Raw genomic sequence first — 11,509 nt, 5'->3', positions numbered from 1 at the left:
GATTCCATTCTCAAACAAACCGTGGTTTATCATCGGTTACACTGATAAAGATGTAGCTTCTGCCATAATTATCCATTGTCGTTTTCATGATTTTGTCATGACAAAGTAATAATACTGTTATGCTACCAAAACAACTTTAAAAAGAAAGTAAAATTAGGAGTATAAAAAAAAGATAACATATTCTGACTGAGCGTTTGAACATGATTCATAACAAAATGACAAAAATGACTTTTGACAATTGATACAAATAGACTCAGATCTATCAAAATGACTAAATATGTCATGGCTCCTTTGAATACTACTGCCAGTATCATATTGTCATAACAGATGAGTCAAAGGAAAAAAATAATGCTCTTCAAAAGTATGCATATATTTGTGTGTGTGTGAGAGAGAGAGAGTGTGTGTGTGAGAGACTGTGAGAGAGAGAGAGAGAGAGAGAGAGAGAGAGAGAGAGAGAGAGAGAGAGAGAGAGAGAGAGAGAGAGAGTGACTCAGTTTTCGGTGAAGGAATTTTAATGGGCGAGGAGGAGAGGGCTCCGCCGGTGAGGCACAGTTTTAGTGATGCATCTACTGGGTCACCTCTATCCAACCCTGCATCTCAAATACACAAACTAGGACAATGTGTGGACCACAACTAGGCCACCAATTCTTGCTCTTCAAGATCACATTTTCAAGAAAGTTCCAATCTGGGCAATCGGCATATGAGCTGAGAGACTGAGGGTGCACATTTCAGCATTCAATATTTACAAAAGACTAACACAGTTAGGGGCCTCTGCTTCTCTCTCTCACACTCACACACACACACACACACACACACACACACACACACACACACACACACAAATAAATATTTGGACATTCTTTATCTGTTGCTCAATGAAGCGCATAAATGCCATTTTCTGCTATGTCTGTATGCACAAGGCTTCCATGCCAGTTAAGAGCTGCCCATATTTCTCCCTCTGTAGCTAAAGGGAGGAAAGGCATGAAATATTGCTAACAAGTGTTTTCAGTCAATAATGACAAAAACACTGCATAAAAGCAGTGAAGGTCTGTTAAAGGATGCTTCATTGTGGAGGTGCCTCCAGTACGCTATGTAGCTTCGTTTTTCATCATATGTTGCATCAATTTACAAGTTTACATGCCATTGGTGCAATTAGGCATATTTAAAATATCAATTTAATTGTATAGCACCTTCAAACCCGTTTAAATGATGTAAACCAATTGCCACAGTGGTCCAGGATTGACGATCGTATTTAAGTGCCCAATCACAGGCGAGTATCGATTACGGACATACGGTCATCAAGCAGGATCACAGCATCTTCTCCCACCCGTCCCCCGCCCCGCTCAAATGCACTTGCAGTTGTGCGCAAAGTATCTGAGGCATCAGATGAAATTATTGGGTTAAATTTGGCCTAGCGTTTGGCCTTTTTATATGTATTAACCACTTTACACTGTGTGTGTGCCATTTCAAGGATTCCTGTAGCCAATGATGCTTCCCAAAATAAAATGACCTTTACTGGTCACCTTCACAAGGCGATTGCCTCTCAACATTAAAAACATATCTGAAATCTGCTTCGAATTTCAAACCACACTCCTTGGTAGCTCGTTAGGAAATCCACAATAATGAATAAAATTGATGGTAGATGATAAGGACGTGAGGGTAAAGACAGGCTTTTCAGCTGGTGTGGTGTGCGCCACTTCCATCCGGTAAGCGCAATGCCCCTTCCGCAAGGTTACCGGTGTGGATACTAGTTGGAGCATCACCTCGCTTGCTGTTGCTTCTCCTCTCGCTCTGGGTCTTTATCCCGTCGTCCACAAACACATAAGCTAAACCATTACAGGTGGAAAATGTACCTCAGGTGGTTATGATGAAAGTCGACTAAGGACAATTTCGATTTTTAAGAAATCCATTTAACAATAGTCATTCCATCCGTGCACATGAGAAGGAATATAACCATTTATTCTGGCGGCTAAATCTAAATGAATAGAACCAGTACCAGAAACAAATGTATCCTGACCGTTCTACCGTCACAACAAAATGACATTGTAATGACAGTTGTGCCTAGAGACTTGTTTTGGTTTATTTTACAGCCTACAGGAAAGACAGTCCTTTATCATTTTACTTAAACATATTATTTATCTGTTATGCTACACTGCAGCAGTTTTACGAGCTTGGCATCTATCACTAATCCTGACAAAGATAAAAAAAAAAAAAAAAAATTAGACGGGATTCTGACCATTTGGGGGAAAAACATCCCCTTCTCTAACCACAAAAACAACATGTAAACAGACGTCTTAACGGCAATCAACTGCGGAATCTATCGACTATAGGCTACATACTTGTTAAATGTAAACCACATGTGTAGAATCTAGTCTGGAGTAAATACCAAAAGCACCGACTCACCAGGCCATGCTCCAAGGACATCAGCGAGGGATGCAGGAAAATGGAAAATCCAGTAATCTTCTCTTTAGAAATGGAAATTAAAAATATCGACATCTGCCGAAAATACAGCACTTGCTGTTACACGGTGGCACTTTATAATCGCGATATTATGTCGCTTTTGTAATGTTGATGAAATTTCTGATCCTAAAATAGTGCAGTTGTTGCCTGGTTAGACTGGGCTTCTGCAGAGAAAAAAATAAGAGATGGAGACATCGTATAAAGGTGACTGTCCCAAAAAGCACGTGAAAATTACGGGGTTGTTTAATAGGCTGTTGAGATCAAAACAAAAGAACGGCCAGACTTTTTCAAAATCTTAAAGAAAAACAGACTGTTGAAGTGGGTGATGCGATATTTTGGATTTATATGCGATGAGATGAGGACCCCCTCGCTGAGTCGGGCGCTGAGGACCTCGGACGCAGCATCCGCGCGGGCTGCTATGCGCGGATGGAGAGAACAGGGAAGGGAGGGGGTCTCTCTCTCTCTCTCACTCACTCACTCAGTCACTCACTCTCCTCTCTCCCTCACTCTCTCCACCCCTGCCTCCGCTTCATCCTTTAAGTCCCTCCCTCTCTGTCCTCTGACTATGCGATCACGTCAGCAGGCGCGCCACCTCACAACCGCCCCTTTTCAATATAGCGAGCGAGATGAAAGCTAATGCATGTGTGAAGTTCAACATAGTCGAACCATCACCTCCACGACGAAGACAAGAACACTGCTTCACAGAGGAAGATAAATTCAAAAGAATTAGGTGCGTCGATAACATGTGAATATTTACCTCACAACATAGCCTAGCCTTTGGTAAGCAATATGAAAGAAAAGGGCATTCCCTCCAAATAGCCTACTCAGGAGCCTTTGCCTTTGATCCACTATTACAGTGTAGTAGGCTAATTATGGAGCGTGTCTCAGACCAATGAAGCATGGCCTGACCCTGACTAGTACTTCTCCCGTTGGAGGCATTTGTGATGGTTTAATTCAGGCACCCCCTTTGTCTGCATACTGTAACATTTATTCCTCCAGGCGCCCTTGCCCCCCCACAACCAGACAGGTCAGACCTCCCTGGCATCTGAGAGCATGCATGCAGGGTTTAAATGTACTAGTTGTAATGCCAGGAGCCTGGGAAGGCCTAGCGTGTTGCTGCTGCCACGCCAACATTCATATGCAAAGATGCACACCTGCATAAACCATAGCACACACACACACACACACACACACACACACACACACCAAGAAATAAAGCAAGTGTTTTTTTTTCCCTTGTAAGACTGTCACCACACGATAAACATCACAAAAGAAATCATATAGGCCTATTGTGTATTGCTATCTGGTGTGCTATTTAGGTAAGCAAACCTTTCAATTTAGTACCTTCTGTAAGATGATGTATTCTGCATGGAAATTTATATTTTATCATATGCAAACGGCAAACATGCAACCACATTTAGCACTTAGACACATCACACACGCACATGCAAACACATCAAGGCAGACTGAAGGGAACCTTCAAATGAGGTATGCATTATTTACAGGTAAGTATAGAAACATACATAACTACCTCCTTCACCCAAGTACCTTGTGCTTTCTGTCTTTTCTCTCCCTCTCTTCTTCCTTATCTCTCTTCTTCTATCTATTCCTCTCTCTCCTTCCCCCTGTGCCCACCCCATGGACAGCGCATTAGCCCTGCAAGAAGAACTGTCCGATCAGAAGCCAGGGCCTGAGATGAAAGTCTGTGGACTGCTGCCATTCACCACATGGGCCCCCACCACAGTCCACTCTGATACTCCCGTTGCCAGACCAGGCTCCTCCTCCTTCTCCACAACCACGGAGCACAGTGCTCTTAGCCCTTTTCTTCTGCATCATTTTGCAATATCCACACTGCTTGTGTACTCCAGTAAATACTGCTGAACTGTTTACGTGGACTCCACTGCAACTACTAAGGGGCACTGAGGCACAACACACTCAAAAGAAATCAGTAACTGTGTATTTGCTTTTGGTATATGCATGGTGGGTCAGCTTTGCATGAAAATATATACAGCGCTGGGGGAAAATTCAGAGAGCACTGCACATTTTTCTGATGTCATCCTACAGTATGGTTGATGAGCGATCATATTAAAAAAAAATAAGAGACCACCGCAAATTTAAATATGACCATCAACTCATTCGAATGTCACTCAGCAACCATAGGATCAGTAAAATGTGCAGTGGTTCTATGACTATTGTTATTGGTAACACGCTTGTATTGCACTGATAGTTTCAAATTAGCTTTTTTTGGCTCAAAGTTCTCTTTAGTGTGCTTTAATTAAAGCGGATAGTTTACCTCATCATCCTGCATCTTTCTTCCCTGCAGAAGCCCCCTATCCATCACCCGCTTTTCTTTCTTGAAAGTTGATTGATTTGGCGTCAGCCCAAACTACTGGCAGTGGTTCAGGCTTCTGAGGCGAGAAAGAAACCACTCCGTTCACAACGTTTGCCCAGTCGGTTTCAAGCCCTCAGCGTTGACAAGTGATGAAAAGCACACGGGCGAAGAGGGATAAGTCTGTGTGCAGGAGAAGAGTGATTGGAACTCGTTTGCTCCTCAATGCCACTATCAACCAAGATGAAGTCTCAGACTGTCGAATGGACGCACACCTATTTTTGGTTTATTTGTTTGTTTGTTTGAGTGTTTCGTCCTCTTCTAGCAGGATTTTGCTCATACGTGCATGTGCTGTGTAGTCATGCATTGGATACAAGTTAAAAAAAAAAAAGGCCCATGAAACCGGTGAAGCGAAAATATGGCAAAGACAATAAAGGGAACTTTGAAAGCCAGGCAGCTAAGGGAAGAGATGGCAGAGAGGGAGAGAGGCACCCAGCAAAGGAGCTAAGCTTAGTTTTGGATCGTGATCTTAACAAACAGGTAAAGAGAGTGAGAGAGAGAGAGAAAATATTCCAAGAGACGACGGGGCAGCACAGCAAGGCTCAGCCTGGAAGAGGCTGAGAGGAGTGACGTCAGAGAGGGAATTCGACGGTGGAGTGGAAGCATGAAACAGACTGCGGGAACCACATAAGACACGAGACGGCACACAGAACGCAGGGAGCGCAAGACGAAGAAGTGAGAAGAATATGGCAGACTGGAGTTGGAATGGGAGACAGGGCAAACTTCCACTTTCCATCAATCCCAGCCTGGGCACCCATCTCCTTTACTGAAGAACATGCTGATGTTTTATTGATGGAAGTGGATGCGGCTGCACATGTACCCTCTCCATAATTCATCATGCCCGGCATTAGGACACATGCCGTACTCACTGCAGAGAGGGAGGGAGACAGAGAGAGGGAGGCGGGATGGTGTGCATATGGTTCGTGCGTACATGCTTGTGAACTGGTCCATGAGAAGCCAGTAATATCACATTGGATTCACATCCAGAGTGATATTACAACAACTGTACAAGAAGGTCCAGCGTGTCCTTAGGAAAATAGCAAATGGTTCCAACAGCGAGTCAGAATGTGCCAACATCAAACTATCCTCATTCTATCCCTCTTTGAACCTCAATAGTGGTGAAGAGGCCACTAGACTGGGCTGTACTACAGAGATGGGCTGTGGTGTACCACAAAGCCACACTCACTGCCTTCATGTTCATCCGCACAACCTTGGGTTGGAGTCGAAAAAAGGTTATCAAAGGCAAATGGATGGAGCTACTGTAGGAGCAGCTACATTGAGAACCGAGCAAATAAAACATGATTGGTGTGTCGAGATGCTCTTTTAGCAGCTGAAATAATGTCATGAAGTTGACCCCATGAAGTGAACATAAAATTTGCCGAGGGCTGTTGATATTTTTAGTTCTTTTGGAACTCCACATGCAAGTCTAGACACTTTCTGTTGTTTGACACTGAAAGCACACTTTCAAATTCATCTTTTGAGAGTCTTTTAACACTGAGAGGGAAAAATGATGGGATTTCAAGTATTCTCGCACAACACTCTAGGGGAATAAGTAATTTAAGATGCTTAGCCTAGTTCACAAGGCAGCATCAACCAAGGAGCTCCTGAATTAAAAAGGACCCTAAACAGTATCATGAATGACTTAAATCTGTTTGCTTTCCGTGCTGGGCAAATGAATAATGAGGAATGCAGTGTGAACGAGCTCTAGGACTCTGGTTGGGTATATTAGATGAGACCTAGATAACTGCTAAATCATCCAATACACTCTACTAAATCATTTAAATACACTCTCCCAAATGATCAGAATACACTCATTAGAATGATGCAAAAACCATTAGGCATAATGAGAGGCCTTTGTGTAAATCTAGAGATGACCTTTCTATGGTGCTGTTTTCCTCCTGATGAACTACTAGTCATCTTGCATGCTTTCCCCTGCATGCTGTTACAGTATAATGTGGTGTGTTGGTATCAATGGTCTATCTCATCTAAATACATTTAAAATCACAAAAACGACAGTTACTTCACATATGAGAGGTGCGATCACTTTAAGGGATGTGCCCTCGCTCAAGCATTAAGCAAAGCTGCATTCACACCTATTTAATGTATTATTCAGAGGGTATGACTCAAAGGAGGTGATGAAGATTTATGTACACCGTCACGGAAGCAAAGAACTCTGACAACAAGTAGAAACCCTGTGCTCCAGTTTCCTGGATGGCAGTTAAGGGATCAGCTGGCACTGTTCATTGTGCTCTACAACTAAGAGCTACAACGTATGACTACAGCCATCAAAAAGTACAACTGACACTTACTGTACCAATAAAATACTACCCGTCATGATAAAAAAAAACAGACAAGTATGTGTTGCAAATGAGTTTACATTACACCTATCAAAAGTGCTATGCTTTGAGGTAAGCTTGACTGGCAATGACATAGTGCTTCATAAGGTTTTCTCACCTACAGCGCACATAGGAGCCTCAAGGTGTCATTTCTTAATGGAAAGGAATGCAGAAAAGCACAGCGTCTTGCAAAACCACCGTTTCCCCAAGGTCCACACAGTAAGCAACACGGAGATGAATTATGCAACAATTTTAAAGTTGTTCACCATTTTAATGCAATAAACTTCTTTGTAAACTTCAACAAACTGCTCCTCACAATTTAGTTACCGGTGTGTGTTCAAACGAACTCCAATGTCCATATACAGTCTCTGACTCTCTAATTGGGAGACAAAGTAATAACATAATGGCACGGGCCAAGCCATAACAGTTACAGTCAATCAATACCTTGGCATGAATAGGTAATTTGATTGGCTACAGAGCTTAAATATCTAAAACCTACTATGCTTGTTTTTAGCAGTATTTGCATGATGCAGGGGTCCCTCACTCACATATGCAGTAATATGCAGTCATTCCACCATATTTGTTTTACAATATAAAATGTTTCCCATGGGATTATCATGAGACACTTCAAAAGGGAAGCTCATACAGTATGTGTCTGCGTATTGGTCCATTTCAACCAATCTTCTAGAGGAGGAACGGAACAGTTAATTCAGTGGTGAAATTCCCAAAGGGCACAAGGACTCCACTTCACTGTCATACATCTTAACAAAACCATAGGAGCCGACAGGGACTCTGCCTAATGGGAGTAGGCTGAGTGTAATTAAATAATGAACTATCAAAGAGCTGTCCCAGATTCAGTCTCTTTTACCTTTACGTCTCCAGCCGAGGCTGAGGACGGCTCCAATCAACACAAGCGGTCATTTCTTTCCCCCTGCACACCAGGCAAAAGCCACCCTCCACACACGGAACACACACACACACTTCCCCTATACCTCTTCTCATAGATTATAGATCATATGGAGTTAATGGCACAGTACAGGGGGAGGAAAGTGGGGCACTGGAGCTGGGAGACTGAGGGGGTGCATCTGCTCATGACGTGGGTGGAAGAGGGAGTCCCATTCCTACACAGAGGCAGTGCTGCTCTCCATTACGCATTGTTCCACTGGCGGAAACGTGAGAAACAGGTCCCTGTAATTTCAGCACAACGGACAGATGTCCTGGTTGTGATTATAGCGATATCATATTCACGCCAGAAGCTGCTGAGATGCAGTGTTTACGGCAAATTTGCCCCCGAGTAGGGGTAACAGAATGTGTCAAAGGTGTTTCACATCAAAAACAGCATTCAGAGTGATACCCTATCACTGTTGTGTTTCTTGATCTCCACATGATGACTAGTGCACTCAGCAGTCCTCATTCTTCACATGCACTTGGCCTCCATGTCGTACAGCTGCAGGAGCTCTGACATGATGTCCTCAATTTCTCCCCGACTGATGTCGTCACACAGGGCCTGTAAAGTAACACCACACTAAGTCTGGGATCCAACATGTATAGGAAAAGAAAAGCAGCATTGGGCAGCATGACAAAACTAGAGGGGCCACCCATGAACATTAGCCTTTATTGTGATGTATAACTGTCAAAACAAGCCAAGGGAACCTTTTTGAAAATATAACAATAAATACTACTACTACTACTACTAATAATAATAATAATAATAGGAAATGGGTGCAGGGTTTTTTGTACAATCGCACACACAACCAACCAACCAACCAACCAAACAAACTCCAAATTGAAAACATAACTTCCTGGGTTGAGGTGACGATGAGTCAACAAGCACAAAGCTACAGAACAGAGCCCTCACCTGCCACCACTCCAGTTCTCCTGAGGGCATCTCCACTCCATAGCTCTGGATGGTCAAGTAGAGGACAGAGAGGGCAAGGTGTTGGGGTGGGTGCCGCACACACACTGAGCCGTGGTAACTGTCTTTGAGCAGAGCCCAGGCCGTTTCAGCTATGGGCGTACGAGACCAGGCGTGGCGATTTAGGAGATTTCTCACAGAGACGAGGTAATGCAGCAGATACTGGAAGGGGGAAAAAAAACCATGGGATCATGTGGACTACAATCACTGCCCTGTTCACAGGACTAAAACTTTTCAAGACACTAGTTTGAAGACTATCATGGGATACCCAAAGCGTCTTAAATATATAAAAGGAATTATTCTATGAACAAAAGGCAACAAACATTACCTTGTGAGGATGCTGAAATGACACCACAAAGTTCAGCTGTCGCAGGATCAGAAGCTCACACTGGACCACACTGTCCCTCAGCTCCCAGAACTTCCCGTCCAGTTCCATGGGCTCACTACCAGGATGGAAGAATCTGCAAGGGGATGGGGGAATGAGGACTTTGTATAGGGTAGGCCTAATGTTCACTGTGTGTGAACCCTCTCAAAAGTATTTGGTCTGACTACAAGAAGGACATGATGGACCTCCTGTCAATTACCTGTAGCAGACATTGATGATGTCCCGTGTTCTTAGATGTTGTTCTTCGACTTTACCTACAAGGATACAAGGAGGTAAGAGTAAACTGCAGGGGGTGAATGATGTAAGTGTGTAGTGTGTAGTGTGTAGTGTGTAGTGTGTAGTGTGTAGTGTGTAGTGTGGGGGGGGGGGGGGGGGAGCACCAAGGGACACCCAGGAGCAACAGGGTCAAGGAAAATGTACCTGCTAGGTAAATGGCGGACATGGCAACCAGGTATGGCTCGTAGACCTCTAGACTGGCTGTCCGAAAGAACCTGTGGTACAGAGTGCATGCTGTGGCCACTGGCATAGACCGCATGCCCAGCTTGACACCTACACAGTTAACAACATTGAAGAATGCCACGTTAGTTTTAATTGCCCATATTGGAAAATATTATTCTACATTCAGGTAAGACATATCGTTAACATAACTCCCATACAAACTTCAATAAAAACTGCAAGATTTTGTCAAAGTTACCAGTTTCAATGATGAAGCGGCAGACTCGAAAATGTGTTTTGATTTCTTGACTGACACCACTTTTTGCAGTATCTGCGACATGACTCCCTCCTTGCGAGGTCCTTGCAACTTCCATTATCTCTCTATAGACGCTTGAAGCAAATTACCCATGTACAATTAAGTGCTCAAATTGCCAATTACTACAACTACCTTTTTTATTAGCATTTGGAGAGAGAGCATCACACGTTAGCTAGTTAGCTTGCTGGGAATGTGCAGTTGCACTAGTATAAGTAGTAGCCTATTCTGTGTTTAGGTGGAATATGTTTTCACGTTAAATTAAAATCTTGCAGAGTAGGTCAAGACAACTAAAGTATACTACCATCTGCAGTCATAAATCACATTCACGGAGACACTTTATCAAATTACGAGAGTTCACAACTACGTTACGCGGGTAAAAGCTTCCACAGCTAACCAGCTAGCGGAACTGCACACAGCAGTGGCTGTGTCGTCACTTCCGATTTTTGGATGCGCGCAGCATCTCAAGTAATCTCAAGTGTAATCTATCGCCATCTAGTGAATGCTAAAAAAAAGTTCTACAGTCACTCTGTGGGCCTCTTCCGAGACACCACATTGTCAATCACTTTGTTAATACTTTGATTAAAACTAAAATATCAAACAGCAGTGTGGAACGCTTCTTGCGCTATTCAGACTTCATTTAGGCCTATTTTATTCATGCTTTATGCAGACAAATCTGACTCTTAGGAATAGTAGGCTAGTCTATTATTCTGCTCATTCAATTTCTAGGCCTATATTGTGAAATCATTGTAATATTGTTGTCCTGAGACTTTTTAATCGTCGCAATTGTGCAGTGAAAAGAGATGTTATGACAGTTGATAGTTTTGAGCCAAGAGTGACATCCTGAATTTGCTAAAGAGAAGTAGGCCTAGTCATAGGCTATATCAAGTTAAGTAATTTACATGTAAATGTATTGTGAAAAGAACATTAGGTTACAGTAGGCTATTACTTTCTAGAGCAGTTGGGCAGCTACAGTGCTTACACTCTGGGGGCATTTTTATATCGAAACATTATTGTAAATCACCTCCTGTAAACCAACTGTATACTACAGTATGTTTACATTGCACTATATAATATGTAGGCCTAGCCTAGGCCTACTGTCAATGCACCACCTAGGCCTACTTTGTAGCCTATATCACATTGCACTTTTCTGCGCTTTTTTTGGTTGCACTTCTTGTTAGCAAACTGCATTTTGTTGTCTTTGTAGGCCTACTTCTCTGCACAATGACAATAATGTTGAATCTAATCGAATCTAATAATAGTGTCTATAATAGTG

At 42.9% G+C, this 11,509-nt stretch overlaps 1 protein-coding gene across 1 annotated transcript; it reads right to left on the bottom strand.

Annotated features, from left to right (window-relative positions):
* Positions 1-7,132: 7,132 nt before the first annotated feature.
* On the bottom strand, positions 7,133-10,657 carry ccnq (cyclin Q). The gene is made up of 6 exons (XM_062540647.1): positions 10,180-10,657; positions 9,906-10,034; positions 9,685-9,739; positions 9,429-9,561; positions 9,044-9,262; positions 7,133-8,692 (listed from the first exon to the last, which is right to left on the bottom strand). Exons 1-6 carry the CDS (start codon positions 10,292-10,294, stop codon positions 8,603-8,605), a joined length of 741 nt encoding a protein of 246 aa, XP_062396631.1. The 5' UTR covers positions 10,295-10,657; the 3' UTR covers positions 7,133-8,602.
* Between the last annotated feature and the right edge of the window lie 852 nt (positions 10,658-11,509).

The sequence above is a fragment of the Sardina pilchardus genome, chromosome 7 (assembly GCF_963854185.1).
Source record: "Sardina pilchardus chromosome 7, fSarPil1.1, whole genome shotgun sequence".
In the NCBI taxonomy this organism is placed as follows: domain Eukaryota; kingdom Metazoa; phylum Chordata; class Actinopteri; order Clupeiformes; family Clupeidae; genus Sardina; species Sardina pilchardus.
Note: the sequence above shows the minus strand (reverse complement) of the source record. Positions and strands in the feature narration are given on the sequence as shown.